The sequence below is a fragment of the Periophthalmus magnuspinnatus genome, chromosome 8 (assembly GCF_009829125.3).
Source record: "Periophthalmus magnuspinnatus isolate fPerMag1 chromosome 8, fPerMag1.2.pri, whole genome shotgun sequence".
Lineage (NCBI taxonomy): Eukaryota > Metazoa > Chordata > Actinopteri > Gobiiformes > Gobiidae > Periophthalmus > Periophthalmus magnuspinnatus.
In genome coordinates, this window is record NC_047133.1 from 20,903,158 (window position 1) to 20,919,970 (window position 16,813).

Here is a 16,813-nt window from a genome sequence, read left to right on the forward strand (position 1 = left end):
TGCAAAACGTGACTATAAGTCTATAAGTAAGTAAATATATGTAATGAGACAGTACAATAGTGAAACTGCGTGGTCGTTTCATTTTAAGCATGGATTTATATTTAAAAAAAGTAAGAAAGTACAGCAGATTTATTTGGTAACCATGGTCACTTGAACGCAGCATGACGTAGGACACGAGCGGAAACTGATTGGTTCGTGAGCTCCGAGAAAAACAGGTTACGCCATATTGTCAATTTACCAAAAGAGCGCCGCGTTTGTGCAAAAATGACAGATTAGTAAGTGTCATCCAATTTCAGAGTAATTGCATGTTTATGTTAATGTTGCGATTACTTTTAAGTCAACATATAACGCTGTATCTGGCGTCCAGAGGCGTGTTCAACCGTTGTCGCTAACTGTTAGCCTAAAGTTAGCACAGGTCTTTAGCCAATGTTGTGAGTTGAGGTCTGCGCTGTGCTGAGGTTCTCATCAAGCTGTTTACCTGCAAGTTTTTAATCTTACAGACTTTTTCCCTGACTGAAATTTGACGCTAAAATGGTGCACACCGGGGCAAAAGAAGAAGGCACATCCACGGAGCAGGGCTGTTCGGTACCGCACGGATCATCCCTTGTGTGCCTGCGGAGCCGACCCTGCTCCAACGACAGGGACTCTCAGGTGCGGGCTGTCACAGCGGCTCTCCAGTCCAGGTTAGGGCCCTACGAGCGGCTCCTCACCTACCTACAGGCCGTGCTAGTGTGGGAAAAACCCGTGCAATGTGTGCTTCTTTACGCCCTGGTCAACCTGGTGTTCTGGTAAGTCTCTATAACTCAACCCGGACAGGCTAATGAGCCCCAAATAAACAGTACCGTTACATTTGACTTTGTGCTTTTGTAGGTAAGTCGCAGATAAAACCAATGACAGTTTGTTGGCTGTTGTTTTGATGTTAACCACAGAACAATGTGACTGGGGCAGCTGCTGGTGCTTTACACAATGCAATGTTTCACCTGTCAACTCAAGACCAGGCAGATGGCTCATACGTGAATTTATAGGCACAGTCTCCTAAAATCTCGCCTTTCCAACTGCTTTTGTAATCCCCTACCTCTAGTTCACTGGATTACAAGATTTAGGGACAATCATTGGTGATAGCTGCTGAATTGGCTGTGTCTGATAGACCAAAGGTTGTTAAACTGTTGTTATAGAGCTATAAATAGATGTAAATATTATGCTGTGTTGCGTATGCATTCATTATGCATTTAATCAGTTAAATCATGGCAATTTTAATGGTCTAAGTAGCTATTCTCAATGTAATTATTCTGTAAACAGCAAAGACATCAAAGGTCTTATTATGTAACAAATTGCTAATGCTGTAGTATAGTTATCTACAAACATGCTATGTATTGCATGGGAATCTTGTACTAGTCAGACTTGTTGATAATGTTCACTCTGAACATTTAAAAAATGAATTGCAAATTTTTATTGCAATTGCAGTACTAATGGAATTTGATATTTTTTTTTCCCCCCAGGTCTTTCAGCCCTACTAATCTTGTAATATCTATATAAACTGCAGTGTCTGAGTCCAAAGTTAAATTGAATGACCCTAATCCACCACATTACATTTAAACATGGGTTAGGTATGCAGCAGTAGAGCTTTTAGACTGTGGCTTACTGTGTCTTAATTAGGTCAATGTGATTTTCTGACATTTTCAAAGTCACTGACCTGGGACAGTGAACTACAGTGGGTTGAACGCCTACTCAAAGCGAGGCTCCTCAGACATCATGTGATTTAATCATTTGAAATGGTCAGATCCTGTACTGTCTCCTTTTGATTATGTCGTAGACTGCCTCTCACTCCTCTAACTCAATTCATTCAACACAGAAATACATTTTAAAAACCTTTAAAGGCCTGTTTTTAAACCCTTTTGATATACAACAGACTTTATACTTGAATTTGGACTATTGATTATTGAGTGTAATGGCATGGACACAGTAGCTGAAAAAATACAATATAATGCAATTCTTAAAGGGCTCAAATTACGCTATTTTCTGACCTATGTTATAATATTTCCTTATCACAAACAGACCTGGAGTTGTGTTTTGTTTCATTCACACATGTTTAACACATAAACCCTGTATATTTAGGCTGAGTTCCTCTCAAAATAAAACACTCTGTTCCACCTTGTGATGTCATGTTGTAATACAGGAAGCGTTCTACTGTGTTTTTAAACTCTATACACCTTCACTAGAATCATTGCCTATCTTTACTGATCTAAAGGTAACTGTATTCAAGCTGTTAACTTGAATACTACCTCTTCATGATATCACAAGGTGGAATAGAGCATTCTGAGCTTTGGAGATGTAGACAGTAACAAATCATGATTACCTGAACATGTATGAATGAACCAAAACACAACTCCAGTTTTTTTTTCAATGAGGTAACCACATTCTAACATGGCCTAAAGCTCACAAGAGTCAATTTTGTATAATATAGAACATTTAATTATGAAGAGCAAATCAAATGGTATTAATAAACTAAAGTTATAATTGTGGAATAAATTGTGTAAAATGACTAAGACAATAAAAGAAAGCACTGAGATAAAAAATCTCAGTGCTTGTCTACAGTAATCCTTCAGCAAACCAAACACCAATCACCACGTCACTTTTGATGCAAACTGCTCTGTTTTGCCAACACATTTTTGTCCGGATAATCTCAGCTGAGTCAATCAATCCTATAATTGTGTTTAGTCAACATAAACTCAGACCGTGAGATTTCAATACAGAGAAACATACAGAATCTGATGTGGTGAAAGAGCTACCAGTAAAATGGGTTAACAACTGACCTGTGCCCCTATGTAAAATATGTACCGGTACCTCTATATAAAACAGTCCTCATCAATTCTTTTTGTGTATTAATGCTGTATATTAGCTTCTCCATTCAAAAGTATGTTGTTCCAATTAAAATTTACCTCTATCTGTATTCCAAAAACACATTATTTTATTTCATACATGCTTATGCCTCTTTGTGTCTTTGTACTTTCTTCATTGTGAGGTTATAATGTTATATCCTATTATACATATGATTTGCATGTGTCTCAACTGACGTGTGTATTTTATATATTTTCATGTTTTCAGGTTTTTCGCCCTGACCTCACTACGTCTGCTGTTCCTCGTTGCTTCTGGTCTGGCTGTGGCTGTTTTCGTCGACACCTGGAGGACTAAGATTTGGCCAGAGATTAGAGGTGGGGACACTTTCAACAACACACGTACTTTGGACTTTGGACTTGTATTTTATGTCAATTTGTAAATATTAAAGTAATATTATTATTTAAAACAGCATAAATAGATGATTTTTTCTGCATAATAAACAAAGTAGTATTTAAAAAAACAGCTATTTCTAAATATAATGCCTTCCTAATATTATAGAATTTTGTTAGGGTTGTTTTGTGTGTACATTTTCTGACTGTCCAGTATTACATGTGATTAGTCTGTGGATTAGTTTATCACAGTGATGCTAAATAAAAGGAAGAAAAAAGTATTTGATTTTGAATGCATTGTTGTTTTTACAGTGAAAAAGATGGAGGAATCAGAAAGGTATGTAGCAAACTCATCTACTCTTCTACTTGGAGTGATCTGAAATGTCCTTCTGTCTGTTTCTGATATAGGGCGGCACAATATGAGATAAAGATGTGATAAACGATATTTTGTAATGTGATAACGTTCGTGGCTTGTTTAAATCTTGCTAATCAAATCTCAAAACAAAAATTTATACCAAGACCAAACAGGGCTAAGTAGGATTTAATACATTTTTTTTTTTTTTTTACATTTTAGATACTTCCTGTGACATGAATTATGAATATTCTGCCGTAGCAATTACCAATTCAAAACTAAATATTATATAGTTTGAAAGGTAAAATGTCAAAATATTGCCACAAAACAAGTATCCAGTGAATGTAAATTTTCTTGTAATATCGATGTTTTGTGCTTTATTGTACCGCCCTGATCTGATTGCTGATGTGTTTGTGTGTACTTTGTAGCTGGGGTCTGATGCAGCCTGGGATCTTGAGCGTCCCGGAGCTGTGTCACCACATCGCAGAGGCCTGGGTCAGTGGAGCAGTTGTCACATCCAGCATGCTCCAATACAAACGACACAACCCTGGAAAAGTAAGGACAATACATAACATTCAAAATAATGAGTCTTTTTTTCCCAGCAGACCTAATTCTATTGATGTCACAGTTTGAATAATTTAAAAATAACAATACCTTTTATCACTGAATGCACCTGTCTGACCCAGAAATTTCTACTATTTATTTTCCATTGGCTGAAAATGTTTACTAATAAAAACAGTGATTACTATTCATGAGTTTCTGTTCCTGTTATATGCAACCTTTTGAGGATTTCCCCTTTCAGAAGATATATTTGTTTTCACATTGTCATTCTGAATTCTATGGATACTTAATAGAAGCACAGAATAGTAATAGACTGTTAGTAGTTATGGTCCAACTCAAATTTCATCATTTGTCTGACTGTATTGTATTTCCCATTGTTCAGTTCTGCCTCCTCACCTGCAGTATCTTCACCTGCCTGGCTTTGATTGGACGCTGCATCCCAGGAGTGGTGTTGTCCTATTCTGCCGGTCAGTCCCAGAGGTTTAAACTGTCCCACTCCTTTATAAAGTAAATATCAGCTGGAAATCCTACCTGTCTGGTCCTGTTTAAATATGCATGAAAACTGAAACTGGATCAACAAGGCTCCAGTGCAGAGAGAGAGAGAGAGAAAGAGAGAGGGAGAGGTGATTAAAACAGGGACGTTACCACAGACAGGGAAAAAAGAAGCCGGCTCAGAACTTGGGAGGTCAAGCAGACATGGAGCTAATCTCTTAACCTACTACCAGCAGTACAGGCAGGAGCCCAGCCAAAGCTCTCCACTCTGACCCCTAAAGCCACCAGCTGCTTGGACTCTCCTTTTACTCTCTCTAGGGTTACTCGCGGAATACTTGAAAGTCATATAATAAGCATGAGACTGTACTGTGGAGAAAACTTTTAACAAATGTAAAAAAATATATATATATTTGCCCAGAATCTGTAATGTGGCTTGCTAGGGCTTGGCACTGTTTAAAGGTACACAGTATAAAAAGGTTTGTGTACTACTGGTTTTGTCAGTCTAGGTGATGATTAATACAGGAATAGGAACCAGTACTGAAAATCATCATGCAAATACTGGTAAAAAATTGAAAGGTACCCAGCCCTAGAGCCTGCAAACATGGACCATAAAATGATTTTTTTTTTAGGCAAATTTGATAAAAAAAAATAAAATAAATAACAGCAGTGTATTAGTGCAAATCTAAGTAGTTCAAATCACAATGCATTAATTTAACAATAACTATGAATTTGTTTTGGTTTGATGTCAGATGTTCTAGACTACACATGCACAACAGGGGTTAATTATTTGAGTAAATATTTGTATTTTCCCCTGTAGTGTGGGCGACTCTCCTGGCCCCTTTAGCGGCCTATCACCGGCTGTTTCAGCATGTGTGCGTGAAGCTGGAGCCAGTCCTGCAGCGTCTGGACTTCAGTGTGAAGGGATACATGATGTCAAAGCCCATCGACAATCAGTGTAAGTCAAAACACTCTTATATTGTCGGTGCTAATGGCCCTCATATTCTCAGTATGAAATAAAACTCCTTTTGCTTTGTTCAGTTTTACGGAGGCCCATTCGAGGAGTAGCCTCAGGAGAAGGCAGTGACAGTGAGGAGGAGTTGGCCGCGTTTTGTCCAACTGTGAGTAAAAAACAAACATACATTTCACAAAAATACAGGCAAGATCTTCAGACACTGCCACTATAGTAGAAAGAAGCAAAATCCCCTGATGGTTCTAATCTGTAACGCTCGAGTGATATCTGTTATGAGAATAGTTTTCTGTCATGGTTCACATGATACACTTTGTTGGTCATGCGCTGCATTATTTTTGTCTCAGTGCAGAGTTTCAAATGTAAGAAGTCTCACACAAATATAATCCTAGTAGAACTGTCACATGCCTATTCATATTTTGCTAATGCATTCAATTCTTTATTCTTATAGTTTGATGAAGCGGTTGTTGCAAAGGAACTTGCCCTGACAGACTCTGAGCACTCGGATGCTGAGGTGTCATACACAGAGAACGGGACGTTTAACCTCTCTCGTGGGCAGACCCCGCTCACAGAGGGCTCTGAAGGTAAGTCTCTGGAGGAGGACTATTGTGAGAGTGACTCATTATTAATTGTTTTGTTTTGTTTAAGCAGACCTTGACCGACACAGTGATGCAGAGGAGTCCTTTGCACAGGACCTTCCAGACTTCCCATCCATAAACCCTGATGCCACCCTCATGGATGATGATGACGACACGAGTATCGGGCTGCCCAGCCTGGGCCCCTCCGGGCTGGGTGCTCACCGCACCTCAGTGCTGGATGTGGAAGAACAGCTGGACTCTGAGGAGGAGCTGGACTCTCTGCCCATGACCTCTGACCTCACCAGTGAGCTGGCCGGAGTCATTGCCAGTAACATGATCCAAGCGGCTCTGGCTGGAGCCATGCAGCCACGGGCCCCCGCGCACCGCAGAGAGGGCCCTCCTAAAGCAGGGGCTCATCGGAGCTACCGCAAGCAATCCAGCTCTGAGCTGGACACAGACTGGGACCCCGAGGACTTTGAGATGCTGGATCAGTCTGAACTGAACCAGATGGATCCTCTGGGGGGAGGGGGCAGTAAAAGGGGAGAGGGTCAGGGCTCTACCTTCTTGTCCAGTCTGCTTGGCAAACCTCAGTAGTGTGTGTAGTGAGAGAGTATGTGAAGAATGAGTTACGAATGTGATTTTATGATCCCTGCGTCTGATCAGTTATCACTGTGAAATATGTTTTAGTTCTGGTTTTGCTAAAGAAGGTCTTTCTCCAGATCATTTCCTTTGTAGGCTGAGCAATAGGACAATGGCAGACCAGCATCTCTGAGCCTTGGAGGAGTCACATGATTCTTGGCTCCCCTCAAATCCACCTTTTACTCTGCCGTCGAGACAGGGCTTCACAGGGACCAAATGTGACATTCCTTTGGCTGAGCTCAACCCAGCGCTGTTACATGTGTCGTGGTCATATCAAAGCTGGACTTGATAACAGTGAAAGAGGCGTTTGGATTGTGAAACCAGATTGCCATTTCACTGGAGTGTGGTTTATGAGTTATTTTATGGCAGGAGTACAGAGAGATGATTGATCACTTATCTGAAGCTGTCCTGTTTTGAAAGACTGTTCTATTTCATCCCTCCTGACCACCAGAAGCGGTCTGGCGGCCACACGGGAGTCATAGAACTGTAGTTACAGACGTAACTTTTGTTTTCAGTGTGGTTTGTTTGTCCCCTTACATAGAAAAATCTATATTGTTAGAAATGTTATCAAAATATTTTTGACCCAACCTCTGCTGAAAACTTTGCCGAATGTTGTATTAACATGTGTGCCCGAGGGGGACGCTTGCTTTGTTTGAGTCTAAGGATTTTAGTATTTCTGTATACTTTCCCTTTAATACCGGCCTTTATGGCGTTTTTACTCTTTTATGCAAGTTGTGTTGCCACTTTCCTCAGTAGCTGACATTATGATGAAGTTGTATTGTTACTACTGCTGGTATCTATTGGGAAACCTGTTTACATCTAAATTAGGCAAAATGTTTCATCTTTAAGTTATTTTGAAGGACAAGTTGTGTTAGTGATATTTTAAAAACAGCACTTTTAAAGTCAGTGAAAGGAGAGATTGAAAATAAATGGATAATCTAAATAAAAATGCTTTGTTCATAAAATATTGATTGGAATCAATAGTTTGAAAGATTTAGTACAAAAATCAGACAATTATTTAAAATTCAAAGAGTTTGTTGTATTTTGAGAGGACTACTCTTCTATGGGATCTGTTTGACAATGTGACAGTAGTTTTTCTTCTACCTGGTTTTGATATGTTTGATGTGCAAATTATATTCAATAAAAAAACTTTGCTATTAAATTATCTGAATTTCACTGTTTTATTTAGAATATAATTCATTTTATTTATCATTCTAAAGATAAGTCTCACTTTGAGCAGTTTGGAGTGATCATAGGAGTGTTGTGTCTTCTTAGACGATCTTTGTTCTGACGCACATCTCCCGCGAAACTTGTTTCAGGAAGAAGAGCACGGAGAGGTTTGGCGATGAGTAAAAAGGACAGTGGTACGTTTAAACTCCATTATTTACTGTATAGTTGAGACTGCAGTGGTGTGTGGATAAATGTCGCTTATGTAACTCCTCATGGATCACGATATTGTCATTGAAAGTTGGCGGAGCTAGCTGCAGATGCTAAGCCCATAGTAAACAACCTGCAGACATGACAAGAAACTGCGTACAGCTGCCAAATCTTTACTTAGATAAAAATCAACAGTATCATGTTTTAATGTGATACTGTCATGGACTAATCAGTTGAGACTCTTAACGCACAGATGGAGGTGCGTGCCCACAGTCCACAGCTGTGCCAAAAGCATACACATACAGTAAATGAATCATACGAGTAATAGCACCTACTTTACCGGATGAGGACACAGAGGTTATCTGTGTGATGCTCTTCTGCTGTCACTGTCTCGCAGTAATCTGTGCCCCGTGCGTAAAGGTGAGCCGGACACTCGTGCCGAGGGGCGACGGTCGGATGAGCGCGTGGTCAAACGTATAAACTGCACAGCCTATAATGGATGTTACATTTGGATGAATAGTGTAATATTAGGCCGATACCGGGTACTGCAGCAAATAGGTGAAGGGCTCCGGGTGTGAGACCTTGGATAGGCTGCGAGCTCCCCCTCTCTGAGAGAGGGTTGTCAGAGGTGATCACTCCTTGAGGCTGACAGGACGCCGCACTGTCTCTTTGGCTTTGTGAGGCTGGGGCTCGTCCTCACCGGCTCATTCATAGTGATATTTTCATAATTCCAGGTGCATCTGTCATCCTTGCCTATCTGAATGAGAAGAACAGGCCGTACAGTGCGCAGGATGTCTTTTGTAATCTACAGAAACAACATGGTCTTGGCAAAACGGTAAGTGTAAATGCCATGTGTAGTGTTATGTTAAACCCCTGACTACAATGTATCAAATTATTATGTTTTAGGCCGTGGTCAAAGCCATGGAGCTGCTTGCCATTGAAGGAAAGATTAAAGAGAAAATTTACGGTAAACAAAAGATCTATTTTGCAGATCAGGTGAGTTTGACTTTGTTGCTTAAAAGTAAGAAAACATAACCTGTACTAAATGGTTTGTTAATATGTTAATGTGGGGTTTTTTTTAAAGGGCCAATTCAAAGATGTGAGTGATGATGATCTAAAGGAAATGGACAGTCAGATCTCAAAGCTCAATGCAGAGCTACAGACACTCACACAGAACTGCAGACAGCTAGATTCAGGTGGGCTACACAAGTTTACAAATATCTATTGAATGCTGAAGACCTGAAAATCACATGTTGGTATGAACGTTTCAATTACAGAGCTAAAGGAACTGAACAACTCTTTGACAACTGAGGAAATGACCCAAGAGATAAAACAGCTGAAAGAAGAGTGTTCAGGATTCAAAACCAGACTGGAGAAGATAAAATCGGCTAAAAACCATGTCACACCTGAAGAGAAGGAAAAGGCAAGAAGTCCATTTAAAACATGGTGATTTGTCTTAGTAACATTTCTGTATTAAATTAATTATAGCTTATATTTGCAGGTTTACAAAGAGCGAAATCTGTATGTCAAAGAGTGGAAGAAGAGAAAGAGATTGGTAACATATTGGCTTTTTTTAAAAAAATAGCCAACGTTGAATCCGTACATGACACTTACGTTTTCTTCAGGTGTCTGATATGATGAATTCAATTTTGGAGGGGTATCCAAAGAGCAAAAAAGAGTTCCTGGTCAGTGGGAAAATAATTTCTCTTTGGCACTGATGACTTCACTCATGTTACACCTGTCTTGTTTTTGCAGGAAGAAGTTGGTGTGGAGACAGATGAAGATTATAAAGTCACCATCCCAAATATTTAAAAGACTGGTGTTCGAGCCCACTTTTGGTATTTTTAGTAAAGCTATAGTTTCTGTATAGAAGTACATGTTTCATTTTTCAATGTAATTTAAACGTCCAAAAATATGTAATAAATTTATACATTATACAGTCTTTTTGTGAGTTATATGTTTGTATGTTGATCTTGGGCAAGTTGTAACCATCTCAAGTTCTTTTTGAAAACATTCTTATTACTGATCTTATTTTAAGTATATTAAACATATTTTTATTTTACACAACACATACAAGTAAACTGTAAATAGGGCAAAAAGAAGGGCAGGCTTTTGGTTTGTATAAAACATGTATTTGAATAATTAGGGCAGTTCCAGTGATCAAGGCCACAAGTAGCTTATAAAGTAAAACTGTGGCTAAACCCCACAGTGTCTCGCCCACTTTTAGCTGAACAATAGTGAATAACATGATGCATAAAAAGGCTTTGCTTGTCAAGATCGCAACTGAATAACCTCCAAACAGGATTAAAGTGATCTTTGCACTAAAATAAAGTAGTGTGGTGAGTACCTGTGTGGTACATGAACTACAATTTTAAATTAAGACAATGACATCATCAGTCTACTTCTCGGTCCAGTGGAATTCCAGCTTCTTTCACTACAATGGGGATTTAATTAAACAAATATAAGCGTATGAACTTTCATCATAAACTTTTATATTAAAATCATCAATGCCCAAATTTAAATTGTAATAATTTTGACAGTAAAAAATATAAATGTGGGATTTTTTTCAATATAGAGAAAAGTTAAAGTTTCCCATTTCTTCTTCAGACCCAAACAAGCTGTGATGATGTCGCACTTAAGTCATGAATCTATTAAAATATAAACTGGCACAACTGAGAAAACAGACCAAGAACATCCCTTGTACTTGGACATGAAGATTAAAACACTGTAGAATACAAACAATAAAAAGCAACATGAGGATATGCCCCTGTGGTGGGTTGAGGTATTGCAGCCTGGGTCACAGCTAAGCTGCAGAGAATGAATAATACTAAAGGTGTAACCCAAGGTAAAAGCTTTCAACCTGTCCCAGAAGGCCAGAGAAAGTACAAAGTCTGAGTGGAAAAGTTCACAGTGCACTGGATCAATAAAGCTGTCCGTTAAGCTGCCGGAGGACGCCAACCACAAACTCCCTCAGGGTCTAAAACACACACACAAAAATAGCACATTTATTTTCACAAAAAGACATAGATGTAACTGATAACTGGTACACACAAGCAATAATTTTCTAATCAATAAGGTTTTTTTTGTTTTTTTTTCGCAACATAATTTTGACCTAGGTGAAGCTAAAGTGGTGATCTTTATACTTACAGGTGAGACATAATAGATTCTTCCTCAAAAACATTCAATTTACATGTTCCCTGTGCCACTTTGATGTAATTACTGTTTTGTCTGAGTCATGAAACCACTTCTCTCCGCACATGGCATGTTTTGGAGCCCGTGTATAGTCCAGAAAGCCATTATATGAATAAACTGATTATTTAAAAGGGGAACATATGCTACCAGAACGCTTACAGATGTTGTGGAAAATTACAAATTGTAATTTTGTTTTAATAATACAGATGTTTTGGCTATGAAAACGCCTTTTGTCATATTTTATTTTCATAGCCCCAATTATTCCCATTAACCGTCACAGTCCTACTTTCTGGTTTATACTCACCTGAGGTTTGCAGTGCTCCTCGATCCAGCTGAACACACAGGCTGACAGCTCCTGGAAGCTGTTGACAGACACCGAGCTGCTGAACGACTGGAACAGACAGTCCATGATGTTCTGAAAGATGTTAAACTTCACTTGGTCCGACACTTGATCCTGCCCCTGCTGTGGGTTGGTCTGGTGGGCCTTCACTATGTGCTCGTAATTCCTGTTTAAAGAAGATTATGGAAAAAAGTTAAAATGCCAACACAAAATATGTCCCAATATAAAATTTAAAATGTTTTGGTAATAATTTAGCTTGGAAGTCTTGTAAACTTTTCATCATATCATTATCATTGGTCATTAATTGCTTTTGGCTCAAAACAACTATGCTTGATGAGATGCTCTTAATGATCAAACACTACAAGGACTCTATGTGGAAGCATTATTTTACAGTATTGATAATCATAACAAATACAAACCTCATTATAATACCTGGCATAGCATTTTCTTCATTGTTTTAACACATTTCACAATAGCTATAAGCAAACCTATACTTGTGCATCATAAGCAGAGGCCCCCCCATCCACAAGGGGGCTCCCACAGCTCAGTTGTATCCTGTAATTGCAGCAATCTAGTTTTTAGTTGACAGTTGACTTCACAACACCTGTATATTTTAAATTGACTTATTTGTAATAGACTGAATACGGGCATGTATTTATTTTGCATGTTCAAGAAATGAATGTGGATCTATTGTAGTTTGGTAAACATTATTTCGCTGTTGGAGTGGACCATACAAAGCTAGAAATTACTTTTTTGCAAGTGCTCTGACCCAATTGTAAAGGGGCAGTCTTTACAATTTAGGCTTTGCCAAGTTCGTTCAAATCTCTACAACCCATTTGTCCTACTTGTAACCTGTGGTGGAAGAAATACTCAGTTTTGTTAGTCAAGTAAAAGTACAGATAATAGAACTAAAACAATACTTAAAAATAAAAGCATATAAGGAAATCTTAAGTACTTGAGACTTAAGTAAAATAATTAAAGTACACCTGTACTGTAAATGTACTTAAAGAATAAAAAGTATTTCACGTAGTTCTTAAATTTAGTACTTCACTACATTTACTTGCTTACAACGTGTAACCCCTCACTTCTCTCATTAGGCAATTTTATGACACTCTTTTCCGTCTTACGTTTTCATAATCTTTAGCGCCATGACTTCTTTCCTGAGCAATGACACTTCCTCCTCTTGCTTCTTCTTTTCTTTGTGGAGAAAATGGATGTAGTCAATTGCTGTGAAGGACCAGACATAAACAAATGAGTCAGCAGTGCCGTGCCCCCACACAATCACATGCAAATCACACCTGTTTGAACACAAAAGGTCAACACTTTAAATACATCAAATCTCTTACTTTTCTGCAGTATTGTAGCTTTGCTGATTTTCTGTGCTCCCACTGCAAACTCAGACTGCTGCTGACAGGTGGGCACTATGGACTGCAGGTCATCATAACCTTTCTATAGTTAAAAGCACACTCTATTAGTCACACAAAAAAAGAGGAGTTCTAAATATATAATACATTACAATAGACCAGCCTTTATAGCGTCTCGTCTCTTCTGTTCAGCCTGTGTGTGCGCTTGTCTCCGCCGGTCTTTGTATGAGTCTTTATATGAAGTCTCATGTCTGTAGTCACTGTCTTCATCATCTACAAAAGAAACAAAACACCGATTTACACATTAATTGGATTTATATAGTGCCTTTCAAGACACCTTAAGAGCGCTTTACATGCGTTATTTCTTCACTCCACACAAGGTGGTGGCGATAAGCTTCTTTTGAATTGTAGCCACAGCTGCCCTGGGGCAAACTGACAGAGGAGAGAATGTCAATCTGTGGTATCAGGCCCCATGACCACCACCAACATTCACGCTCACACCACATTCAAAATGGGCAAGGCTGAAGTGTTTTGCCTAAGGACACAACGGCAGTTTGCCAATGAGCCCCGGCCTGGTTTAGCTTCTGACAGGATCAGGCAGTGACAAGCAGGTAAGGCCCTATGAGGAAAAAAATACTGCATTGTGCTTTACACTATCTCATATTACCACTACCTTACAAGCAAAAGGGACATAAGACTGTAAGCCCATTATCAAGAATTAACCAATCCCTGAGATGTATGATTTTTAGGAAATCAAATTTTGCCTTAAGACAAATGTGCTTAATCCTTTCAATGTTAAATAATTTTACCAGTATTAATACAGTATAACATAACTAACACCTTATTCTGTCCAACACATCCCACCCACAGACGAATACAGGACATAAATGGGTTATGAATAATCTACCTGTGTTTGGTACTGAGGAGGCACTTGTGGAGCCGATGCTGTTAGCCCTGGAAACAACTGGGTCTTTTCTCACCGTTTCAGAGAAGAAACCTACAAAACAAAAAAACAAAAGTTTAATTTAGCTAAAAAACACAATACTTAACCAAATAAATTACAATAACACTCACTGTGGTCAAACCCTCCATCGCTGAAGGCATCGTCAGTCTGCTGAGCCATCACCGGAGTCCGAGGAAAAAAAGAGCAGAAAAAGGCTGAGAGGAGCATTAACAAGGGAAAGTGTACTGCCCTAAATTCAGTGACAAAGGAGCGATAACCTGCAGCCTGACCGAGCCACCCCCCACTGAGCCCTGCCCTCAATCCCCCCATCTGAGCGCTGCACCTGTAAATTAGCCTGTAATCACAGATATGCCGCTCTTTATCCACAGGACTACACTGTGTGGGTTGTAATGGGCACAACGGATCTATTGTAAACAAAGTGAAATTTAAAGAAGAAGACCCATTTTTATAAGTATAGTTGAATCTAGGTATTAGCAGAAATGCATCTCTCTATTTTATTATGATTTTATTCAGCGTGGTGAAGACTGTTGTATGCATTTAGTTACAGAATACCTGCATTCAAATATAGTTGTAATCTAATGGTTCATTCAGTGTAGAGTTTTCAGAATAGTTTTACAATGAGCTGCTTGAAAATGTCTTGGTTGAGGGCCATTAAATGAAACATATCACATTATACCCTTGTTTACACGGCAAGTTTTGTTTTCTTTTTAATTATTGAATTGCATTTTAATTATAAATCCTTTGTATTCTAATGTTGCAAGCCACCAAAACAACTATTTAGAATCATATACAATACAATTTGTCCCTGGCAAATACAATACAAAACTACTAAAAAAAACATCCAAAACTGCTGTAAATCCTTCTAGACTTAAATGTACACTACGTAACTTTTCTGCAACCTGCTTGTCTCCATGGAGATGTCATTGTCTGGCTTGGAATGTTCTGCTGTATGGCGTTTAACCAATTTATTTTGCATTTTAATCACTTACAGGTGTTTATATTTCTGAAAAATCCTGCCAAAACTATACATTCTTACCATTACTATGAGCAAGGTTGGCTCTCCACAGACCTGACCTGTAACTTAACCGGGTATTATCAGGTACTACTGTTCAAGGACCATGGAGATAGATAAGACAAATGCCTTAAAGTGGAACATTTTTGGCAAAGCAATAAAATAGCTATGGAAACAAGCAAATGGCAAAGATCTACAGTATGTGTTAAGAGACATGATCATCAAAAGTCACTGTGCATCTGTGTCAAGGTAATTACAGATAAATGGGTTCAAATAAGGGGACAAAAACATGTTTTCTCAGGCAAAACAGTGCTTTTCTTAGTCAGCTGTCATAACTAGTTTCATTTTCATTACAGTAGCCTATCTAGCAAAACCTGATCTTCATGTAACCATAAACTACCACGTTATATCATGCCAATTACTTTTATACAAGAACATATCATGACCTGCAATAAACTTTTCCCACTGTAATTAATTTTTCAGAGCAGCCCACATGACACAAGAGTTGTTTCCTTAATTTTGCACATGACTTAGTGCTGTTTTACTGCACATGCACACCTGACACACAAATACAAACACTTTCATAACACGACACACTCAGAACTGTTTGCAATTTATCGATATATGCACAAAGTTGTAGATAGATTTTTTTCACCAAATATTCATTTTTTTCATAACACATCGCCTGTCTACCTCCTCCTCCTCCACACATAGCCCATGTTAGCTTTGAGGCTAACTAAGCTAAAGCTCCTTTGTGTTAGCTTAAGTTTCAGTCAAATGAAAAAAAAACTAGCACTGACATTAATCCTCACTTTTTCTCCTCAGATGTAGGAATCGGCTTAACTAAAATACCAGTGTTATTTCGCATTAACGTCACTTTACTTACTTTCCAGTGGTCTTCAGGCGACGTTGTAGGATCCGTCATCTTAAAAAATAAGACCTCTGCTGCCTTCACGGGCGTCATGGAAACGTACGACCAACATTATAATTTAAGTAATAATTATACGAACTGCAAAACAAACAAATATATCTCCAGAATAGCGATAATTCGGCATACGTATATCATCAAGAGTAATTGTTTATTTATATGTTATGGTAAAAACATAAAGGAACTAGTTTAAAACCAAATTTAAAACGACAACACGTGAACGCAGCACAATTGTACAGTTTGTAGTGACGTGGTTTAGCCACAGGAAGGCGCTCTGGTATAGTGCTTTAATTGTTCACTGACTGTCCAGGAGCAGATGTAATTTGAACTATTCAAATTCTTCTTCTTTTTTTTAATGATAATAATTTTTAAAAAAACAATATTTTCTAAACAAAGAAGTCATTGTTACTGTAAATTATGATTAGGGAATGATTATTTCAATAGAATTTCTATAACATTTTATCATTAGATCCTAGTTTTATATATTTCTGTATTTTGTAACATGGCCATTGCTATTATATTTTTCATTGCCAATGCATACTAGATAAATACAACAACCATACTCATGGGTTTCAGCTTCCTGTTTGTGAGTGAAAATTGGAGGACATTTTCCTATGCAAAAGATATATTATATTTTGTTATATTTTGTGTTGAACTGTGAATTGCTATAGTAGTGGCGCTAGATTTTTTTTTTACTGAAACCCATGGATGGGACATCGAAGTGACTGTCAGCAGTGCCTCCTCTCTGTCCTCCACCCTGCAGGTTGCTGCTGCTGCTTGTGCTGTTTTGTGACAGGAAGTTGCTCTTCTGCTTTTGAAC

General features: G+C 38.4%; 3 protein-coding genes across 5 annotated transcripts; 2 read left to right on the forward strand and 1 right to left on the reverse strand.

The window, feature by feature from the left end:
* Positions 1-169: 169 nt before the first annotated feature.
* On the forward strand, positions 170-7,980 carry retreg3 (reticulophagy regulator family member 3). 2 transcript variants are annotated; one of them, XM_033971038.2, is made up of 10 exons: positions 170-275; positions 501-788; positions 3,106-3,212; positions 3,540-3,564; positions 4,008-4,134; positions 4,523-4,607; positions 5,450-5,587; positions 5,671-5,750; positions 6,051-6,183; positions 6,251-7,980. In XM_033971038.2, the coding sequence occupies exons 2-10, from the start codon at positions 532-534 to the stop codon at positions 6,769-6,771; spliced, it is 1,473 nt and encodes a 490-aa protein (XP_033826929.1). In that variant the 5' UTR covers positions 170-275; positions 501-531; the 3' UTR covers positions 6,772-7,980. The 2 variants fall into 2 exon arrangements, with proteins under 2 accessions (XP_033826929.1, XP_055079892.1); XM_055223917.1 differs by having other exon boundaries at positions 187-788.
* A 111-nt stretch (positions 7,981-8,091) lies between these two features.
* Positions 8,092-10,024, forward strand: psmc3ip (PSMC3 interacting protein). The gene is made up of 8 exons (XM_033971250.2): positions 8,092-8,180; positions 8,928-9,028; positions 9,100-9,189; positions 9,278-9,389; positions 9,471-9,616; positions 9,695-9,748; positions 9,819-9,878; positions 9,949-10,024. Exons 1-8 carry the CDS (start codon positions 8,162-8,164, stop codon positions 10,003-10,005), a joined length of 639 nt encoding a protein of 212 aa, XP_033827141.1. The 5' UTR covers positions 8,092-8,161; the 3' UTR covers positions 10,006-10,024.
* Positions 10,025-10,303: 279 nt separating this feature from the next.
* Positions 10,304-16,018, reverse strand: mlx (MAX dimerization protein MLX). 2 transcript variants are annotated; one of them, XM_055223922.1, is made up of 8 exons: positions 15,952-16,018; positions 14,164-14,200; positions 13,997-14,086; positions 13,249-13,362; positions 13,072-13,170; positions 12,853-12,952; positions 11,690-11,891; positions 10,304-11,170 (listed from the first exon to the last, which is right to left on the reverse strand). In XM_055223922.1, exons 1-8 carry the CDS (start codon positions 15,988-15,990, stop codon positions 11,114-11,116), a joined length of 738 nt encoding a protein of 245 aa, XP_055079897.1. In that variant the 5' UTR covers positions 15,991-16,018; the 3' UTR covers positions 10,304-11,113. The 2 variants fall into 2 exon arrangements, with proteins under 2 accessions (XP_055079897.1, XP_055079896.1); XM_055223921.1 differs by having other exon boundaries at positions 14,164-14,203.
* Between the last annotated feature and the right edge of the window lie 795 nt (positions 16,019-16,813).